At 41.0% G+C, this 22,981-nt stretch overlaps 2 protein-coding genes across 2 annotated transcripts; one reads left to right on the top strand and one right to left on the bottom strand.

The window, feature by feature from the left end:
- Positions 1-1,825: 1,825 nt before the first annotated feature.
- LOC311311218 (glycine N-acyltransferase-like protein 3) lies at positions 1,826-7,119 on the top strand. The gene is made up of 5 exons (XM_084440896.1): positions 1,826-1,999; positions 4,635-4,742; positions 5,056-5,179; positions 5,315-5,441; positions 6,699-7,119. The coding sequence occupies exons 1-5, from the start codon at positions 1,925-1,927 to the stop codon at positions 7,096-7,098; spliced, it is 834 nt and encodes a 277-aa protein (XP_084297022.1). The 5' UTR covers positions 1,826-1,924; the 3' UTR covers positions 7,099-7,119.
- A 1,076-nt stretch (positions 7,120-8,195) lies between these two features.
- LOC311311644 (NACHT, LRR and PYD domains-containing protein 3-like) lies at positions 8,196-18,293 on the bottom strand (the record flags this gene model as incomplete). The annotated part of the gene is made up of 8 exons (XM_084441394.1): positions 8,196-8,749; positions 10,630-10,676; positions 11,281-11,454; positions 13,477-13,650; positions 14,207-14,380; positions 14,684-16,553; positions 17,238-17,390; positions 18,095-18,293. The coding sequence occupies 8 exons, from the start codon at positions 18,291-18,293 to the stop codon at positions 8,196-8,198; spliced, it is 3,345 nt and encodes a 1,114-aa protein (XP_084297520.1).
- Positions 18,294-22,981: the final 4,688 nt, after the last annotated feature.

Raw genomic sequence — 22,981 nt, 5'->3', positions numbered from 1 at the left:
GATCCGACTTGTTTCTGTAGACCTACACGATCAACATCCTGGTCATGTGATCTGCCTGCAGTCTAGTGAGGACCCAGAGAGGGCAGGCTGACACATTCCCTGTTTCATTATGCCACAGGAGTCATTTCAGGAGTCATCTAACCACTTACTGTAGTTTATCACTTTCTAAGATGTGCATTTTTCCTCTCTTGACTTGTGGATTGCTTTGAATGAAAGTGTGCTACACGACAAATGTTGCCAATACATTTGTCTTTATTGCCTTTGATGAAATACACTGTAACACCTGATGACTGCTGTTACTGTTTAATGCTAGTTTTATCTGGAAGCAGACTTCCTGGATGTAGCAGGTCTATTATCAGCCTGTACTCACAGAGGGACTTAAATCTGGCTTTTAGAACATAACTAGAGGAGTATTACAGGGATCGCTTCGTCGACCAACTTGTGCTATTAGGGCAATTCAAATGACTGATCAGGTACTATATTTCTGATAATTTCAATTGTTTTCATCAAGTGTGTAGCAGCTTTGTATTTAGGGGCTGGGCAGCCTCAGCTGACGGCCCCTCTTGTATTTCGCAATATTCTGAGGTGCATGAAAAATCACCAAACTTTGCACATAGGTGCCAGTCCTTTTCCCAAAGTCTTCAACTGGCATTGTGGGCCAATAGTCCTGATGGTGGCGCTACAGCAACTGTTCAAAGTCTAAAACTAGAATCTAGAACTAGAAAAATCATAAGAAATTAGGCTTAAGGCTTAAGTGCTATCACTTTGCAACCATCACCAACATGTAGGCCCAAGTGAACAGAAACTTCTATAGGCTATGCTTTGAGCTGGCAGGAATTATGAAGTCCATCACTCTGTTTTTCTCAAAAACTGTAAAACCTATCAAACCCTACTCCTCCCACACCCAATTGCTACACTGCACCTTCAGAGTATCCTCTACAAACGATTTTCATTGATTTTTGAAATATCAAAAATTGAGCCCACAGAGCATCAAAATGTTTTACTTTAAACAGTACTGTATGCAGCTTTTACATTTTAAATTTTACATTTGAGTTTATTTAAATTTTAAATAATTCCTCTTCCTCAAAACGCCTGGCCCCGATCCAGTGCTGTGCAGCAACTGTAATTATTTGTATTTTTCCAAGTATACTCTCAATAACTAACTAAATTATCAAAAGTTTAATATGTATTTATTTTTTGTGTGTTTTCAAGCAACCAGTAAATCATGTAATCCTCAAGATAGTAGACACACTAGACTGTTGTTGTGGATCTCCCATGTAGTTGGCAACCATGGTAACAGGGGGGGGGGCATGTAGCCTATTCAGCAGGGGTGTGTTCAAACAGCGAACAGAGGCAAACGTCCGTGGCAAAAGTTTTCTTTGAACAGTTATATTTGAACCTCGAGGATCTTTTCGTGGGCTCTAATGTGATCAACAATGAATTTCTGTATGTATTTTGGATGTAGTCCCGCTAGTACAATCTAATTTAACGCTAGTTAGAAGTAGGCTCAAAGGGCCTCTGGTATTCAATTCATTCATTCAATCATACAATTACATTTTCCTCAGTCCAACGTCCATTTTTGTTCACTGCAAAAACCTTTTCAGACCGCTGCTTATGTTAGCAAACGTTTGTGGCAAACACAAAGCTAACTGAAAAAAATAGTTTGCAAATGTTCACAAACGTTTGCCATATTCACTGCATTTGAATGCACCCCAGGTATCCTATTACCTCACGAACCGCCTTTACTCTCATTGGATATGTATAGAGTCAGACAGGGAAGCAGACTAGTCAGTTTACCTACTTCCTGATTTAATAACTTTACATGCCCACTACGTACATTGTTTAAGTTTAGTGATTTTCCTGTGTGCTTTTTGTGCAGTTATACATGTAACACTATAACAACTGCAGCACTGCAACCACTGCAATGTTAGTTCTGGGATCTGAGGAAATGAAGATGGCAGAAGATACTCTTCGACTGTACTTTCCTGAGGCAATCAAGGTTATATACAGTAGGACCCCACTCATCCGAACTTCAGTGATACGAACCTCCCGGTCTACCGGACAGGCTTAAAAAACGTTTCTTTTTTTGAGCCTGCTATCTGGTTACTGGTGGGATTTTCATAGTACTGTAGGCCAGGGCCGGACTGGCCATGTGGCGTACCGGGCAAATGCCCGGTGGGCCGGACCTACTTGTGGGCCGATCTAAAAAAACGAGCTAACGAACGGCCCATAGAGCAGGGACAGCAGCCCATTGGTCCATTTTCTATACTGACACAGGGCTGGCCCAATAATATGTAGGCCCCACCCCTCCCTCTGTTAGTTTCAGGTGTCATTTGCGTGGGCCGCTAGAGAGCCTCAGCAGCACCCCCCCCCCCCCCCCCCCCGTCAACAAATCGCGCAGCAGCACCCACCCCCCCCCCCCCCCCGGCAACAAATCGCGCAGCAGCACCCCCCCCCCCCGTCAACAAATCGCGCAGCAGCACCCCCCCCCCCCCCCCCCCGTCAACAAATCGCGCAGCAGCACCCCCCCCCCCCCCCCCCCCCCGTCAACAAAACGAAACTGAAGGTGTTCCATTTCACGCGTCGGCTCGGCTAGTGGGCCGACTGGGGCTACATTTCCCGGTAGGAAATATTCACCCAGTCCAGTCCTGTGGGCCGGTCTGGGCCAAGATGCCAGGGCTGAATTTTTGTCCCAGTCCGTCCCTGCTGTAGGCCTACTTGCATTTAAATCTGTCATAATAAACACGTACTGTATCCTACTGTGAATAAAAACAGAACTGTATGTAGACCTACATGTTGCCTGTAGGCTGTAGCCTACTGTCACGTTTAATTTCTTTGTTACTTTAATGTCGAGCGCAAAACGCAAACGAGTCTGCTGCGCGAGAGCTGCATTCCTTGTTAAACAGAAAGCGCGTCAGCAACCTGAAGCAGAGGAGTATCGAGTCATTTTTCGTTTCCAGTTAATGGACTTCAGGAACACAGACGTGTTGTGAGCATGTAGATTAGCCTACTAGGCCTACTGTATTTGTTAAATAATAGCCTACAGCCTAGGCCACGTTAGCCTACATCGGTGGTTTTAGAGACTTTCCTTTAGGCTGCAATAGCCTAAGACACGACAACTTGTCTGTCATTTCATTTATTTATTGATTGATTATCATTTGCTCAAATTGTTCTAATGTTGGGTTGTTTTTAGGCTATACCATTTTGTTCTGCGAATACAGTAGCCTATCGATGCAGCGTAGGCCTCATTTGAGAATAAAGTAGGCTACTATATTAGATCAAAGCACGCACTCAAGTGGAAATTCGTTTATTTTATTCTAGCTATTTGATTGCAATTTTGATGCATTTTCACAAGTAATTAAGGGTATGTATCGGTCTATTATGAGTCTATATGAAACAAGTATACCACTTATTGAATTTGGTGCATTTTAACATATGTTTCAGTCATCCGGACATTTCAGAGATATGAACGACCTTCGGTCCCGTTGGGTTCGGATAAGTGGGGTCCTACTGTATTTCTCTGTGTATGGCTTTGTAGTTGTTAACAAGACATTTAATATGCTTTTTGAGGCCAGTTATTGTGTGTCAAGATTGACATTCTAGCATTAAAGGTGGGATACGTAGTTTGCTTTTGGCTTTATTTGGTAAAATTGGCATAATATCCTTTCAGCTATCAGTAACAGAAGTGCTCTGAGAATAAACTTGGATCTCCGTGTTTACTGCTGCCTCTGTATTTTGGATTCAAAGAATGCACCGTGCCCGAATGTATTGACCAATCAGGGTCTCCATCTCGCCACACCTACCAGTCATGTTTGGAGGGAGGGACTACATCATGATTGACAGGAGGGAGGGGCAGGTTCTTTTGAAAAAGACGACCAATCGGAGGTCTTGTTGACATCAAACTACCTACCCCACTTTTAACACAGGTCGTCTGTACTGCCTATTACGTTACTGTACATTACATTACAGTCATTTCGCAGACACTTTTATCCAAAGCGACTCACAATAATTGCATTTAATGTGCAATCAGTGTTCTGTAGGCTACTTGCCATAACTCACAAGTGCAAGTGACTACAGGTGCTTCTCAGCAAATTAGAATATTGTGGAAAGTTCATTCTTTTCTGTCATTTAATTCAAAAAGTGAAACTTTCACATATTATAGATTCATTACACATGTAGTGAAATATTTCAAGACTGATTGCCTTCATGCCACAGTTCACATTGATGCAGTAATTTGTGTAAAAGGAGCCCCTACCAAGTATTGACTGTATAAATGAACATACTGTACAATCATAAAGATTAAAACAAAAAAGGCGTGAAATATTTCACTTTGTGTAATGGATCTAGATTACATGAATGTTTCACTGTTTGAATTAAATTTACGGAAAATAATGAACCTTCCAAAACTATTTATTCTAATTTTCTGAGATGCACCTGTAAGAGCATAATGTAGTGCTAAAGTGAAAGTGCATGAGTTGCAAAATATAAATACAATAGTCTAGGTGTTTTAAGAGGTAGGATCCTGGTTGTACTTCTTGAAATTGTGAGTTTTGAGCCTGCAGCGAAAGGTTAGGTCTATGGGTGCTTGTTCAGTGTCAACAGAGCATTAACTGGTTGTCTGACCTGTCTTTTAGGTCTATGGATGCTTGTTCAGTGTCAACAGAGACAAAGCCCAAAACATTGAGGTCATAGCAGACTCCTGGCCAGACTTCACAGCAATTGTCTGTAAACCAAAGCAAGAGGTAATTACTTTCTAAATGCTCAAATGATACTTTTCCTAAGCATTATCAATTACTTTGGGTACTGTATTTACCCATTATACCTAAGCTGTGTTATAAGTGCCAACAGTCAACTCACAAAAATCAAGCAAGATTCCAGCACAATACAAGAAGTATTGAAGTACTAAAATATCAAAATATAATAACTATCAGCAGTTGATGAAAAAACATAATCATTTCAAGCTTCTGGATCTCTTTAACAATGGCGGAAGATTAGAAGATGAACCATTGAGCGTTTGGAGTTCTATCTACTATGTCTTTATGTTGTGATGACCAGGGTACACGTGACCGGGAAGGGCAATACAACATCCACAGTATCTACTCTAAAGACAATGAGAGCTTGAAGAAATTACTGTCTGCCTCTGGTGTTCTGAATTGGAACACATTTACTTTACTAGCAGGTAAGGTCTAGTCTAGTGGCCAAATAAAACCAAACCAATAACCACTGCTGTCATTTCCTGTATTAGTGATGCAGTTTTGTGGCTACATCTAGTCAAGAAATAGAGAGCCTGCATGTTTTTTTTCAAACTCTGAAGGTGTCGACATCAACCACCTGGAGGCAGTGAAGGAGCTCGCTGTCCTCAACAATGTCTCATCTAAAACACAAGTTGTCATGCACGTTCTGATGCTAACAGATATCAGTCATCTCCATGCTCAGAAAAGGTATTCTCACAGATGACAATGTATTTCTAATAATGTTCTTAGACCTCTGACAATGTCACAAGAGTACCAAACTGTTGTACCATTCCCAGGTCTGCTTTTGGAGACTTGCAGCTTGCTTAAAGGTGCACTGTGTAGTTTTTGGCGATATCTAGTGGTGAAAATAAAATTAACAGATTTGGCAGAAATGTAATATAATTTCATAGATATGTTTGAATTAGTGTATAATCCCATGAAAATAAGAATTGTTTGCATTTTCCTTACCTTAGAATGAGCCCATTATATCTACATCTGCAACATGGCGGTCTCCATGTATTGAATGGTCCCTGCCATGTTGAATTCAACGTAGCTGTCAGTACCTAATTTGTGCCGAATCCTGCCAGAACAAGATCCAGGATCTCCGAGATTTGGATGGGACCTATTTGATTGGATCCGACCCCTCTTTTGTAATAATCAAAATATAAAAATGAATTGTGTGTAATATTTAATGTTATATATTCTGTCAATATATTCTGTCATTCTTTTATTTAAGTTACTCATACTGTATGTAAATCACTTGCTTGCTTTTTTGGACGCATAGCAGATGTCAATCACTCATCGTGTTTTATGCAAGCATGGGAGTTTTGGGTAATGTAGGCTACGTCGTGAGCTTAGAGGTAAAATGTCCAAAAGACAGTTAAATTGATTTCATTTCTTCAAATCAGTTGGAACCCTAAGCACTAAAGCAGGCCAAAGTCATTTCGGCAGAACAGGGTGGCGACAGCACAGGTAGCAAAAGCAAATGCCAACATGGTTAAAATAAATTTTGCTGGAACGAGAAGAGGAATGACAAGAAGAACATGGAATTGGGGAGAGGTGGAGATGACACGAGTAGGCAACAGAGTTGGTGAGGAGACTTTACCGGTAGTATGCTGGCCAGTGGTTTAATGCTTTTTGGTGTAATTTTGGCATAATGATTAGAAGACCCACAGCTAAGCAAGTGGGCATTTGTGCTGTGAAATGGTGAAATGATGAGTGGCTATTATGAAAACTCATAAGTCCCATTGTTGTGGCATGATTTGCACTTCACGGAGTTCGCATGCGCACAAAAACACATGCATTCACATATATAGGCTGTGTTTCGGGACCTCCTGATTTACAAACTAAGCAATGGTAACTGTATTGAATTGGATGCAATCAGCAACCTCACCATTAAATGGCGCCAAGAACTACACACTGCATCTTTAAATGAATACAATTAATTCACCCTTTCCCTGACAGAAATGCTGGATGCACTATACGCCCACTGACCCGAGATGACGCCCCGTTAGTCAACAAGACGTGGAAGTACGGAGGAGATGAGAGCAGCCTGAGCTCGGTGCTGAGCTACATCTCCAGCCACCCCAGCCTGTGTGTGTTGAAAGAGGGAGAGCCAACGCCAGTGTCCTGGCTTCTTGTCTACCACCATTGTGCTCTGGGTCTACTGTACACTCTACCAGAGCACAGGAAACGAGGCTACGCCAAGCTTCTCATCGCCACCATGGCAGAGCGTCTCCTTCAGCAGAGTTACCCTGTCTACTGTTTTGTGGAAGAGGGCAACGATGTCTCCTATAAGCTTTTCACATCTTTGGGTTTCACACATAAACCGGGTCATCGCGTTGTGTGGTTTGAACTTCATTAACACTGTGGTGCATGATCTAGATATGACTGGTAGTACTGTTGAGTAAAATAATTCGCTATATCCTTGGTCAATTTCCAAAATAATTCTAAGTCCAAAATAATAAAGGCACTTGAAGAAAACAGAGTCCGATGTAGCAGGTTTTTATTGCTCCTTCAATGAAAACAGCATCAAAAACCGGTTGGTCCTCGGGGGCCCCTCGACGATACAACAACTCAGTTCTCAACTCTGTCATCTGTGCAATGTCTTATATAGCTTGCTGTAATCCCCGGCTCTATTTTTGCCACAACCCATTTTCCAAAACCCACCCCTAACTTGGCACAAATCCAATGGTGTCCAATATTGCAGACTCAGCACCGGCCTATGCCCAAATATGTCCCTTTAGTACGCCATTATATCCGGCAGGGGGGGGGGGATACGGAGAAAGGAGGAAATTGGGAACACTATCGGTACATGGGCAAGCGTAGACTGTGTTTGTAGTCAAGACTGCAGTGTCAGCATCAATAAATTCAATCTTTTGACAGATCAGGGGTGGAAAAGGAGGAAGTTGGGGGATTTAAGCGGTCAGTGAAGAGAGTAGACTGTTCCAGCAGTCTTAGACTGCTAGCCTCACCATCTATAAATCTTGACAGATCAGTTTCCTGTGGCATCTCCTCTACATCTAGTGGTCACATCTGATATTACTATTGAGCAGTTTATTATTGCTACATCTAGTGGTCACATCTGGTATTACTCTTGAGCAGATCTCTGTTGCAATCATTTTGGTGTTGTGGCTGTCTAAAACAATCATACCATATGATGAATATGATTACAATATTATGAGATGATTAAAATGCAGGGGAGCTAAATCAAATTAAATCACAACAGTACCATCCCACCCAGTATTATCTAGGGAGGCAACACTAGGTCTGGGGAGACAAACTGAACAAGCTGGTTAGGCAAGGCAAGTTTATTTGTATAGCACATTTCAGCAACAAGGCAATTCAAAGTGCTTTACATGAGACATTAAAAGCATCAAGACAGTGCAACAGCAAGGCTAGCTCTGTCGTGTTTGGATTGAATTTATTTAACTTCAATGGAGTAATGTAAGACACAGGAAACTATTCTACCTGACACAGGGACACTGAGGAGTCCAACCAAACCCTAAACCCTGGATAGAGTGCCTCAGTGAATGTGGTGTAGAATGTGTGCAGGTGGGTCAGTGTGTCAGAGGAGATGCTGTAGAAGGACAGAGCGCCGGCTGGACCGTCCAGATACACTCCTACTCTAAGGGAGTGGGAGGAGGTGACGGGTATGACAGTGTCCTTTTTATTGTGCCTGGCAGTGTACCTGTTACCATAACACTCCAGACTCCAGGACTTGTCATTGGATCCAAGCACACAGTCATCATCCACTCCTCTCCTGTTGATTCCTTTATATGTCACTCCTATACAAACCCCTGCTCCTATACAAGCCCCTCCTCCACTCCTCTCTGCCTCCCAGTAACAGCGCCCAGACAAACCCTCTCTACACAGCACCTGTGACAAGCCCTCAAATCTCTCTGAGTGGGAAGGATACGGCTGCCACTCTTCCCTCCCTGTCACCTTTCTCTTCTCCCTAGACAAAGAGAGTTTTCTGCCTGCTGTGTTTGGGTCCAGTGTGAGATCACAGGCATCTGATGGGGGAAACCAAGACAAATATATTACTAAAAATCATCGTTCACATTGAAATGTCTTGTCAATTTTTAATTCATCCAGACCATTTATAAAGTATATTCATTGATTAATCAAAGTGTGTGCGAACGTGTGCTCTTTAGTGTTTGTGGGATTCTCATGACAAGTCAGAGGTGTTTATTTACAAGCATGAATACACACGCACACATGCACACACACACACACACACACACACACACAAACCTACAGTACACACACACACCAACCTCCACACACACAAACACACACACACTCATACACACACAAGCACAAACACACACGCAGACACACGTGCACACGCACAAAGCAAACCAGGTACACATACAGTAGACAGACACACACATAGTACACGCACGCACGTACACATTCACACACACTCACACACATACTGTACGCGCACATTGAGACACACATGCACACACACGCATGCATACTATATGCACACTTATGTATATTGTGTATTGTATTTTTAATTTTTCAAATAAAATCAATCGATCGTCAGCCATATAGACCATCAAAGGACATTGTTTCTTGGTATTTACCATGGCAACTTGCTGTAATGCATGTACGCAGAGGTCTGTATTAAAGTCGGTGTTTGACTCATCTCTGGAACCCAGGCCTCCTCATCTTTGTGTCCTGTCACTGTCATCAATCAACTATCTATCAACTTTCTTTGTTCTTCACAACAAATGTCCTTGCATGGCAATATAAATTCCAAGGCATAGGCCTGTTCTATATAAATTATGCATCATATTCTATGAGGCATTACTTGAGTAAAACAACACCCTCCTCACTTCAACTGTCCAAGACTGAGTGGGTGCAGACAGAGAGAATAGAGACCTCTACTACTGTACCTACTGCGGGTGCCACCTTTGATCTTGGGACTTGTGTAAGTGAAAGAGATGACAGTGTTGATTACAGTAACTGAACGTGTTTTTCCATTCGACTGTGTACTGTTACCAAGTAATGTTGAATGTGTTTCTAATACTTTATTTTAAAGGGGGATATAATGTACTAGAACATATGTATGAATTATATAAGCTTTCACAAATTAGTTGAGTAATTAACTTTGTCTTTCATTTTAAATCAAAATAAAAGTCGGAGTTTTTATAATTTGTTCCATGGGCTGCATGATGCCTCATAGACAAAAATACTGCTCTAAGCAGAAAAAGCACTGTTATGGTAAACATTGTAATTACAAATATTACAAGTTCTAGATTATCACCAATTTCCTCAGAGCAAATGTGCAGAGTGATAACATCATTATTGCACTGTATTTTGTTTGCACTCTGTTTTAAAGATTAATTTTCTTTGTATTGCATTTGACTGTCATGTCTTTGCACTGTCCTGTCCTGTCCTGGCCTACACCCTGTCATATGTCATCTACAACAGCATATGCCATTACCCTAGACAAATTCCTAGTATGTGTGAACCATATACCATATACTTCCCTGAACTCTCACCTGTACTCTATGGATAACAATAGAGGACTCCAACGCTGAAACAAAAGCTTACTTGGACAGATCCCCTTTCTTCATGACCACTTAAGTGCTCTAAAAATGTCACCTCTTACTAGATTCTTGCTTAAATGATTGGACATGAAGTAATCCAACAAGGGTGTGTGAGTGTGTGCCCCCATCACTATGAACATAGTTCACCAAATGTACACAGGTCTCAGATGCTGTCCCATAGATTGAACAACAGTACAGATAAATTGTATTGTATTGTGTGTTGTATGACCCCTATGTACTATGTGCAAATACATAATATTGGTTCAATTTAGGTCAGCTTCAGTTAAAACACATGAATAACATACGTTCTCTTCACAGCAGTCAAAACTCACATTTTCTAGGTCCAGCTTTGATCCTGAACTCTCCACTATGATCCACACTGTAGGGATAAGCAGAGGAGTGATGCAGATGATGCAATGAGACGTCACTAGTTTCTATCACATTTGTCTTACTTTCTGTTCTTACTTTGAATATGTAGTTTCAAACTATCATCACGTCCAATCCTGCAATCCCCTAGACATGGTCTAGTTCACACAGTATTATATCCCATACAATGGAAACTAATATTATAACAGTAAGAAATCATACTGTCAGACATGGCAATGATACAGTACAATCAGAAATGACAAATGCACACAATGTTATCCTTATCTGTAAAATAGCCTGGTGACATTTTCCATTAAGTTGCACTTCACAACATCCCAACAGGAATTGCTCCTGTAGCAACATTGAAGTTACATAGGAACAGGTATTATGATTGTATTTTGTGTTTCCTGTTATTATATTTACACGGTGAATTTTCATAAGGTGCTTATTCTGTCAAGAGACATTGTTTTTTACTGAGACCGTCTACTAGTTCAGATAGGGGTTGGAAGAGTGGGAAGAAGAATGATGATGGAGAGGGGCTATATCAAGAAGATAAGATATTACTGTATTAGAGGATGAATTTTATCAGCATGATTTTAAAACGTATCTCTCCTTACTTTAGTTTCTCCAGTCTCCATTGTGGATCCTCCAGTCCAGCAGAGAGCAGTTTCACTCCTGAGTCTCCTGGGTGATTGTAGCTCAGGTCTAGTTCTCTCAGGTGGGAGGGGTTTGACCTCAATGCTGAAGCTAGAGAGACACAGCCTTCCTCTGTGACCAGACAGCCCGACAACCTGTAGAAAGATGATCAATATAAACACAGTACTATTCTCTGGTTCTGAAAACAGGGAATGGCAGATTTATATTCAATCCTTTATCAAAAAATATTTATCTGGATAGACACCTTGAATGCAATTTGAATGTTCCTAAAAATAGAAACATTGTATATGCCCTTTTTAACTTAAAATGTAACTATAGAAAGAGTGCTCAGAGAGCACTAGGGATAGACATCATTATCTGTATCTGTTCAACCAACACAATTATCTGTATCTGTATTTGGACAGAAGACCGTTTTATTTTTTGATTATTGATTATTGATGTAATATTATTTAATTATTGATTAATGATTTCAATATTGGCACTTAATTAATTGAAATATATTTCCACATCCTCATACTATAACTCAAAGTGCTCCCAGATATATCTTATAGCTGTTTTTTTGTGATTTTATTTAGCTGGGGTCACTGCTAGTCAGCTTCACAAATCACTTTTGCTGTACTTGAACTTGTTGCTGTCTGTTTAAATAACCATGAAATACTTGTTAGGGTGTTCATGTACTCTAAGTCAAATTCCATGAAACATATGGTAGTCCTATAGCCTAGACCCTAGAGCATGTTCTAAAATGGATGAATAGCCTATTGACTGAAATACAAGGCAGAACATCGGTTTTCTCAATATTTTGACTGAGTTTTTTTAAATGGAGGACACATGAACACATACAGCTAAAAACTCGCTGGTGTTAATTTACTTTCGATCGAAAACGATGAATATTATTCGTCAACCACCTAATTTATGACAAAAACTATGACGAAATCTATTGATGTTTTCATCCATAAATAAAAACTAGATGAAATTTTAGGGAGTGGATAGGGAGTTGGGAAGAGATCCAGTCAGAATGCTGAGATTTCCGTGAAAGTCGTGGCTCACACTGAAAGAACTCGAACACAGGCATGGAGAGCGCACAGTAATGTAATTCAGTAGCTTTGTCCATCAGTCTAATAAATGTTTCCTCCAGGAGTATATATGAGTTTGGAAATTCTAGAGAAATTGTTAAATAATGCATTACACTTGAACTCATTATTTTTTGCCGACTAAATCTACTGTGGATATCGTAGTATTTAGTACACACACACACGTACACACAGACACACATCAGTCCACATCCGGCTTAGGCCTGGACCTGATGCTCTTAGCCTTTCTTGCTCTGAAAATTTAATTTAATGTATTGTTAAATGTTCTTAGCCATTAGACAAATATACTCCAGGAGCTTGCCCCAGGTTGCCTGTTTCAATATCTGTGTGGTCTGTATGGCTCTATGTGCTACTAACCCTGTTCTGCCTTCCTTCTCCCTAGTGCCTCTCTCTCTCCCTCCTATCTTCTAACCAGGTCCAGTGGATGCCCCACTGTCACCAGCAGACCTCCCGGAGTCCGATAGATACCCCCGTGTCTGCTGTGGATGTCGTAGCATGTCCGTAGAATGTTCTCTCTCCTATGATGCTTTTAGCCTCTCCTACTCTGAAATGTAATTTAATGTAATGTATTGCTTTATAAATGTTCTTAGCCGGTAGACAAACATACTCCTGGAGCTTGCTCGATCGCCTTGTTGAGAGGGGTCAGGGAATAATTTTTACAGCTCACTTATCTGGCCCCCGGGTGATTACTGTTTTTTTGCTTCCCTCTGGAATATGTAGAGAGTGGGTCGTATGCCCACCTCCCTTGTTCTCTGTAAAGCGCATTGTGTTGCCTCTGGGTATGAAATGCGCTATACAAATAAGCTTTGATTGATTGATTGATTGTAGATTTAGTTGACTAAAATCTTAATGCTATTTAGTCTAACTAAAACTAGACTGAAACTAAAACAAGTCAGATGACTAAAATATGACTAAAACTAAATAGCATTGTAGTCAAAAGACTGACTAACCCTAACTAAATAAAAATTTGCTGTCAAAATGAACACTGCCAATGATGAGAACATCTTGTTTAAAAAGGCAATGGCTATTAGTCAAAAGGACACTTTTGTCTACAGGAATAAAGACCTTAGTGTCTCCAGTTCACAGTGTGGATTCCTCAGTCCGGCAGAGAGGAGCTTCACTCCTGAATCCCGCAGGTCATTGTTACTCAGGTCCAGCTCTCTCAGGTGGGTAGTGTTTGAGGTGAGAGCTGAAGCCAGCAGAGAACAGCATGTCTCTGTTAATCTGCATTGATTCAGTCTATAGAGACAATGAAGATGATAAGCAAACAAATTTCATTAGCAATAAACATAGTCAACTGTAGTGACATGTTTTCTACTTAGCAAACATGAGGTTCATTCATTTAGATTAACACAAATTAATGAATAGGCCTACAATGAATGAATGCATGAATGCATGAATAACCATACAGCACGGCTCAAGCCCCTCTACAACCCAGGTATTCAGTCAGTCACGCAAACAAGAATTGACAGTCATTGTCACTACCTAGATTTTTTTTGGGGGGGGGGACTTGTCCTGCCACTCCATAAGTCAGTTTATAGTCCTTATTCCTGCTGTGTGTGACTAGGAATGGAAAAAGATAAAATAACCATCTCTAAATAACCTGGTACTGTTCACTCAGTCATCTAAACATTATATATTAAAGAGCTGTTGGATCCTTGAAACTAAGACCCAGAGTATCTGTGCTGGGTGTCAACCAGAGAGACCAGGAGAGAGCAACAATAAACATAAATTAACTCCATTAAAATTCCATATATTACAACTGCTAATCAAATCCCTTGCCAATGTTACTCACCTCAGAGTCTCCAGTCCACAGTGTGGATCTGTCAGTAAATCAGAGAGCAGCTTCACTCCTGAGTCTCTAGGGTGATTGGAGCCCAGGTCCAGCTCTCTCAGGTGGGTGAGGTTGGAACACAGAGCTGAGACCAGAGAGGAACAGCTTTCCTCTGTGATTCCACAGCCTGACAGTCTAAAGAAAAAGGATCATTATTAACATAACACCTTAATTACATTTGTAACCCATGTTTAACTTGGCTGTATATATGAAGGGTTCATATTTTTTTCCTTGGTGTAATTTCCCCTATGCAGCATTGCTGAGAAAGTGAAGATAATGTATGAAGATAATTTCCAAAAGAAAATAACTACTACCCACTTTAATTTCAACATTTGGTTTTTTAATCTGTTTTTCATTTAAGTAATGAGCATTTTGACTACCAAGAGTCAACTTTTATTATTACTATCATGTATGAATTTAGATATATCCAATACTTACAGGACCACACTGGGGGCTTTGTTCACAAGTACTGGGAGTAGCTTCAGAAGACCGTACTCTGATCTGGAGTATTTCTTCAGTTCAAACACTTCCAGCTTCTCTTCTGAAGTCAGCAACACAAAGACTAGAGCTGACCACAGTGTATTTGAGAGGTCTTCTCCAGAAGGACTTCCTGAGCTCAGGTAGTGTTGGATCTCCTCCATTAGAGAATGGTCATTCAGCTCATTCAGACAGTGGAACAGATTGATACATCTCTCTGGAGAGGGATTCTCCCTGATCTTCTCCTTGATGTACTTGACTGTTTCCTCGTGGCTCTTTGAGCTGCTTCTTGTCTGTGTCAGTAGGCCTCGTAAAAGACGCTGATTGGACTCCAGTGAGAGTCCCAGAAGGAAGCGGAGGAAAAGGTCCAGGTGTCCATTCTTACTCTTTATGGCCTTGTCCATAGCACACTTGTGGAGTTTGATTGCAGGCATTTTTCTGATCAGCGGCTTAAATTTTCTGATGTATGATGCAGACTCTACCATCAGATTCTCATTGTTGTTGATAAATGAGACTAACACAAACACAGCAGCCAGAAACTCCTGAATACTCAGATGAACAAAGCTGAAGACCTTCTCCTGGAAGACTTCACGCTCCTCTCTGAAGATCTCTGTGAACACTCCTGAGTACACTGTGGCATCAAGTATATCAATGCCACACTCTCTCAGGTCTTCTTCATAGAAAACCAGGTTGCCTTTCTCTAGCTGTTGAAAGGCCAGTTTTCCCAGTGACAGCATGCTCTGAATGTTCTCTTCATCCCATTGTGGATGTGTCTCAGTTTTCTCAAGATACTTCACATTCTTCTGTTTGGTCTGCAACACCAGGAAGTTTGTGTACATCTCAGTCAGAGTCTTGGGAATCTCTCCTTGCTTCTCTGTTCTCAGCATGTGCTGAAGGACTGTAGCAGAAATGCAAGAGAAGACTGGTATCTGACACATGATGTAGAGGGTCCTTGATGCCTTGATGTGTGAGATGATTCTGCTGGCCAGACTCTCATCACTGATTCTCTTCCTGAAGTACTCCTCCTTCTGTTGGTCATTGAACCCTTGTACCTCTGTCACCAGGTCAATACACTGAGATGGGATCTCATCGACTGCTGCAGGTCGGGAGGTTATCCAGAGGCGAACAGCTGGAAGCAGTGTCCCCTTGATGAGGTTACTCAGAAGCTCATCTACTGAGGTTTCCTCTGTCACATCATCACAGCTTTTAGCTTTGTCAAAACTGTAGTGTAGTTCCAATCTGCACTCATCCAGGCCATCCAAGACAAACAGGATCTTGTAGGGGCTCTTTTCATAGTTTGTGTTTCCTGATTGTTGTAATTTTGTGAAGATATGATTGAGGTCTTCCTTCTTGAGGTCTTTTGTCTCCGTAATGCATTTATGCAGTAGCTCTGACAAATTGTATTCTTTCCCTTTCAACAAATTCAACTCCCGAAATAGCAGTGGAAAGATGAACTGGATATCCTGATTGACTTTTCCTTCAGCCCACTCCTGAATGAACCTCTGCACAGACATAGTTTTACCTATGCCTGCAACTCCCTTCGTCAGCACAGTTCTCATACGTCTGCGTTGTCCATCTTTGAAGATGTCATTGCATTTGATTGGTACCTCTGCTCTGGCTGATTTCCTGGATACTGCCTCCATCTGTCTCACCTCATGTTCATTATTGAGCTCTCCACGTTCACCCTCTGTGATGTAGAGCTCTGTGTAGATGTCATCGAGAAGTTTCTTTCCTCCCGCCTTTGCAAAACCCTCAGTTATACTCTCATATGTGTCTTTCAAGTTGGCTTTCAGTGTTTGTTGATATAATTTAATAATTTCATCTGAAGGACCTATAAGTGAACATATTTATTGTTAATTGGTATTATTAATGTTCTCCAAAGATTTCATATCCATATATGAGCATCACCCAAAGGAGATATCTGTAAATAGGAGCTATTGCTATTGTTATTCATCGTTCTCTCTTCAAGGGGCACCTCATGAATCTAGCATGTGTGGAGAAACTGTTGTAAAGTTGTCAAAAACACAGCCACTTATTAAACAGATATCTATTGTCAAAGAACAGGTAGTTCTATGCAGTGTACAAATGGGCCACCATACTTCCTGTTTACACAGTAACAGATGGCAGCAGTAAAGTTATTAATTTTGATATTTTTAAAAGATTAGTGATGTTAAAAATGTTGGCGTGTCCCGTCAAGTAAAGAGAAGTACTGTAAAGAGTAAAGAGTGTCTCGTACTGCTGTCCAGTGTTTGGGATAGGGACATTGCTCTGTTTGCCACCCACCCGGAATTTGAACTCTTCTCAATAAATTATTGATTTAAAAAAAATATTAAATTGGTTCAGCCTCTACCTTCAAGACAAAGTTACATCTCTTTGTAAGAGTATTTCTTAATGTAGGCTATACATAGAGTATATTTAAACATTACATCAGAAGAACTCCACGTCATTCTACTATACAGTCTCTCCCTCAACTCTCAACTCTCTCATGTATGCCATTGCCAGTTAGATTATTTACCATGCTCTGTGGCATTTCCACCAGGGAGTGCAGGAGCTGCAACATGGCCTCCAGTCTCAGTAATGCTGGAGGAATGGAAAGAGGAGTCCAGGGTTTCCTCAGGAAGGCAGAAAGTTGAACTCATCTCATCAGCTTCTTCTGCTCCACTGACACCTATGGAGAGAGAGAAGACAGGAAGCGCCAGGGGCATCATTGTGTAAAACCTGGACAAAGTGTGACAAAGAGACTTGCCTATTCAATAATGTCTTTATATCTTTCAATTCAATGTCATAATAATGTTCCAGAGAGTAATTAGAATAAGGAAAATGATTCATTGATATTTCAGTGTTAAATGTTGTTTAGTGTCTATTGTCCTTTTTCCTCTTTTTTTACATACGATGTATAAAACACAAGCATATATGAATTTATAAATACCCGTCTGACACTTTCTCTCCAGCTGTTCAGCAAGATTATTCTGGGTCATCATCTTCAGGATCTTCAGTGAGATCTTCAGAGCACCATCAGGGCTGTAGGTCTGCACCATCTCATCCAGGGCCGGCCCGAGGCATAGGCGAAATAGGCGGTCGCCTAGGGCGCCAAATGGCCAAGGGGCGCCTGGCCAAGGAGCACCAAAAAAAAATAAAATAATAATATTTTTTATTTTTATTAAAATAATTTCATTCCGTAATCCCTACTGTCTCTATTACGCTTCGCAATGCGGTGCGGCGCCTCCGCCCAGCGCCGGGCGCCTCCCCCGTTAACAAATCGCGCAGCAGCACCCCCCCCCCCCCCCCCCCCGTCAACAAATCGCGCAGCAGCACCCCCCCCCCCCCCCCCCCCGTCAACAAATCGAAACTGAAGGTGTTCCATAATCTCGCCTAGAGCTGCTGAAATGCTAGGGCCGGCACTGATCTCATCCACTGTGTCCTGTCTGTCAGCTTTCTCCAACTTGCACTTTGGGATGGGAGAGAAGCCATCCAGCACATCCTGATTCAGGTACCAATTAAATTTCTTCAGTTCCTCAATTTTCAGCTCCTCCAGAGTGGCCAACAGCTGTCCTTTATCACATGTGGCCATGGTAGATCACTAGAGAAAGCAGTATAGGTAGATTTGTACATACGTCACACACAGGCTGATTTGCCTTGTCTGCATCCTCCTTCAGCATTTTCACCCTTTACGCCCTAAATCCCAGAAAAGGGGATATGATTTCATGCAAAATACTCAAATAAAATGCATCAAATTTGCTTTCTCCAATGTTTCTTCATAAAGCAGGTCATGTAGAATGTATTTTATTCCAAATAAATGAATATTAATCATTTTAGGTCATGTCAGCAAAACACACTCTTGATGACAATAAGGGATGTGCATGATTACTAGTCAAGTGAAGATGGGAGATATGCTACTTGGCAAAGAAAATACTAACCTGTTAACCTAAAATACAAATACTGGCCACAGTTAATGTGTGCAGGACATCTGCTGACTGTTGACTGTTGTCGATGACGTCGACCCCGACGTCGTTCATCGAAGGTAAGAAGTGCATTGGCCAATCAGAGGCAGGTAGGGCGTGTCTAGTGCGTGTTAGGCCTGAAAAAGGGTACGAAAAAAAATAACGTGTCAATCAAAATGCACAGCTTTTAGCATTTTTTGTTTAGCTATCTATATACAGCAGAAACGCAGTAACATTAACAGTTTTACAATCCTCCGTTTCATGGTTCAGAAATTATAGCCCAACTGTTATTTTTCTCTCGGTGTTAACCTAACACAGTCAGTAACGCTACTCAATCCGTTTCACTTGATAAAACTACTCAAACCGTTTCACTTGTTAAACAGAGTTGTCAATAAAATCATTTAAGTTTTTAAAACGCCTATTGACTGATGCATGTTGGGCCTAGATGAAATACCCTTAACATATTCTTTCTTTGTTTTCCAAACACTGTAACAAGAGCTTCTGAAAATTCTCAGCTTTAAGCCACAGGGTATAGGACGGTTTTATGAGACATTCTATTTTTGTGCGTGGCAACGCACCAGAGAAAGCAAATGTCGGGTTGTCCCTTTGTCCGTGCCTCCGTCGGGTTGTTGACCTGCAGTTCTATGTTGCTACCACAAGAGGGAGTGTTTTTTTTGTGTGTGGCTGTAAGCCAGCGCACCTACCACAAGAGGCAGTGTTTTTTGTGCATGGCTGTAAGCCAGCGCACCTAGACAAGAGGCAGTGTTTTTTTGTGCATGGCTGTAAGCCAGCGCACCTAGAATAGCGTTTGTCCAGTTATCACTCCCTCCCTCCCTCCTTCCCTCCTTCCGGTCAATGTTGACCTGCATTTCTCTGTTGGCACCACAAGAGGCAGTAGTCCCGGCACACCAAAATAAAGAAGGACACCAAAATCAACCTGCCGATCTCCACTGCACAAGTAGAGTAGCGGTGAAAGCATAGGACTCCCACCCGGGAGACGGGGGTTCAAGGCCCCAGTGAGGATGACTTTATGGGACTGTACCCCAAACGTCCACATGTTCATCCTTTCACTCCAACCTTTACCCCTTGCCTTTTTTTTTTAACACTTTATTTTTCTTGTTTTATCAGTAACATACAAATACACACATACACAAAGAAAAGTAAATACAAAGAACCAGGGTTTGGATTGCCTTCTCCACAAAAAAGTAATATTATGTACATTGATCAAAAGGTATCTGTAACTGGTCGTTGACATGTGATTCTTAACATGAGAAAGTCTGACTAGTCCCGTTGTTTCATATTCCGTATTTGAACTCTGTCCACTTCATCCACTGTCCTTCACATCGCTCCTCCTGTGTTCTTATCCTGTGAGTCAACAGTTCCATGCCATATATTTCGTCCACAATCCTCACCCATTCCTCAAGTGTAGGAGAGTCTGTGTTGTGCCATCTCCTAGTAATAGCCTTCTTACAGGCTGCCAAGAGGATTTTCAACAGGTATCTGTCTTCCTTCCTCACAGTATCCTCAGTCATCTTCCCAAAATACAACACTTTACAGGACATCGGTATACCATATCTCAGAACTTTTACAATTGTTTCATGAACATTCCTCCAAAATTGCACAATTTCAGGACAGAGCCAGAATACATGAGAGTGATCTACATTCATCGTCCCACATAGTCTCCAACATGGTTGTGTTCTAGATAAGCATTTGCTCTTAATTTTGGGAGTAATAAAGAATCTTATTACATTTTTCCAACAGTGTTCTCTCCACGTACGTGAGGATGTTGTAGATTGTTGGGTTTCCCAGATATCCAACCATTCATCATCTGCAATACTAATATCTAGTTCCTTTTCCCATTTACACTTAACATATAATGTTGAAACACCTCTTCTCTCCATTAACTGTTGGTATAGTGTAGATATTATTCTGTGTTTCTTTGATTTGTAAACCTCAGTTATGACCTTAATTACTCCATTCCCATCCAGATTCATGTTGTGTCGTATTTCCTTATCATAATAATCCCTAAGTTGGAGATATCTAAAGAAGTCCTGATTGGTCAATGAGAAGTTCTCTTTCAGCTCCTGAAAACTCATTATTCCCCCGTCCTTTAGTACCGTACTCAGTGCTGTTATACCACAAGTAATCCAATGTTTGAACCTCTGATCAAGAATGCTCGGTGTAAACTGTCTGTCATAGGCTATCCATCTAAGAAGTCTGAGTTCTTTTCCCATCTTATATTTTTCTACTAGATGAAACCATAATTTTAATGTGAATCGAGTCACAGCATCTACCTTTTCAAAAAGATCTTTCGCCACCTCCCTGTCTCCTATAATGCTTTGAATCTCCCTTCCCTCTACATAACTCTCAAACATTTTCCATTTCGCCTCACAGTCTGTAGCACACCAATAAATGACTGGTCTAATCTGTGCTGCATGGTAATATTCCCTAAGGTTGGGCAGCGCCATACCTCCTTGATGTTTACCAATCTGTAATGTTTCGAACCTAACTCTCGGTCTCTGACCATTCCAAACAAACCTTGAAATCAATTTATTCCAGGTTCTAAACTGTTTCTCAGGGATCTCAACTGGTAGTGCTTGGAATAAGTAGAGCAGACGAGGAAGTATGTTCATCTTTATAGTGTCTATTCGAGAGCTGAAGTCCAGCGGAAGCACAGCCCACCTCTCAATATCCCTCCTGATATCCTGATCTACTTTGATGTAATTAGCTTTATATAATTTATCAATCCCTTTTGTTATAGTAACCCCAAGATATCTCATCTTCTCAGAACTCCAATTCAAATCATATTTTTGTCGAGTTATTGTGGATGGGCGGTAATTTAAAGTCAAAATCTGTGTCTTTGCTAAATTCAATTTATATCCAGAGTAGAAACCAAACATTTCAAGCTGACTGATTAGAATAGGAAGACTTATATCGGGATCCTCTAAATAACATATCACATCATCAGCAAAAAGCCCAATGATGTGTACTTCATTTCCAACCGCTATCCCTTTCAGGTCATTATTCTGCCTAATTGCTTGGGCTAAAGGTTCTATAAAGATTGCAAATAAAGTAGGAGAAAGACAGCATCCCTGCCTAGTAGACCGTTCTAATACTATACTGTCAGTCAGACTTCCATTTATTTTTATCCTAGCAGTTGGTTTTTGATAGAGTGTTTCAATACATTGAATGGCCTTGTCATTTAATCCAAATTTCCTGAGTACCTGGTACAGATATGTCCAGTTTACACAATCAAACGCCTTTTCCGCATCAAGGCTTATTAAGGCTGCACTAATTCGTTCACGTTCAATATGTTCAATGACATGTAGGGTTCTTCTTATGTTATCGTGGGTTTGACGTCTCTTAATAAAACCTGTCTGATCCTCATCTATGATGTCATTCATAAAGGTTTCATATCGTCCTGCTATAATCGAAGTATACAATTTATAGTCCATGTTAAGAATTGATATAGGTCTAATGTTTGAACATGTCTCGCTGTTATTTACCTTAGGAATCACTGTTATAACAGCTTCGTTCCAGGACGGTGGCATAACACCATGTTCAAGTGTATAATTAAATGACGATTCAAGCAATGGTATAAGTTGCTCACTGAACACTTTATACCATTCAGACGGTAGACCGTCACTGCCAGGGGACTTATTTGTTTTTAACCTACCCATTGCCTTCTCAATTTCGGCTACTGTTATTGGTGAGGTCAGCACCTCATTCTGCATTCTTCCTATACATGTAAGATCTAGGGTATCAAGGAAGGCCCTGATTTGGTCAACATCAGCAGAAGGAGGCTGGCTATACAGGTTTCCATAATAGTTTCTGAACATAGTTTCAATTTCTTTGGGTTCGTAGATCATCTGATTTGTGTGTGTGTCCCTTATCCTATAGATTGTCCTATCCGCCTGTTGTTTTTTCAGTCTTTTAGCTAGTAATCTGGTTGCCCTAGGCCCCACCTCATAGTAGGATTGTTTCATAAATCTCGTTTTCTTCTCCACTTCCGAGGTGAGTAATTTATCTATATGTTCCCTAATCTCCCTAATTTTTGGCAGTAATGCAGGATCCCTTGAATTCTTATGTTGTTGTTCAATTTCAATTAGCTTGTCTTTTTCCTTTTTATAGACCTCTTCCCTGGCTTTCTTGATGGATGCTGTCTTAGCAATAAGCTTCCCTCTCATGACTGCTTTAAGAGCATCCCACAAGATGGCGGGGTTAACTTCTCCATTGTCATTTTCAATTAGATATGTAGCAATTTCTTTTTTAATTTCTTCCACCATTAACTTATTATTCAGTAGTCCAACATTTAACC

This window comes from Borostomias antarcticus (assembly GCF_949987555.1).
Source record: "Borostomias antarcticus genome assembly, chromosome: 7".
Lineage (NCBI taxonomy): Eukaryota > Metazoa > Chordata > Actinopteri > Stomiiformes > Stomiidae > Borostomias > Borostomias antarcticus.
Note: the sequence above shows the minus strand (reverse complement) of the source record. Positions and strands in the feature narration are given on the sequence as shown.

Coding starts and splice junctions, on each gene's coding strand:
- LOC311311218 (XM_084440896.1), top strand. CDS start 1,925: ATGTTAGTTCTGGGATCTGAGGAAATGAAGATGGCAGAAGATACTCTT. Junction 2,000..4,634: donor ACTTTCCTGAGGCAATCAAG/GTTATATACAGT, acceptor CCTGTCTTTTAG/GTCTATGGATGCTTGTTCAG. Junction 5,442..6,698: donor CATCTCCATGCTCAGAAAAG/GTATTCTCACAG, acceptor TTTCCCTGACAG/AAATGCTGGATGCACTATAC.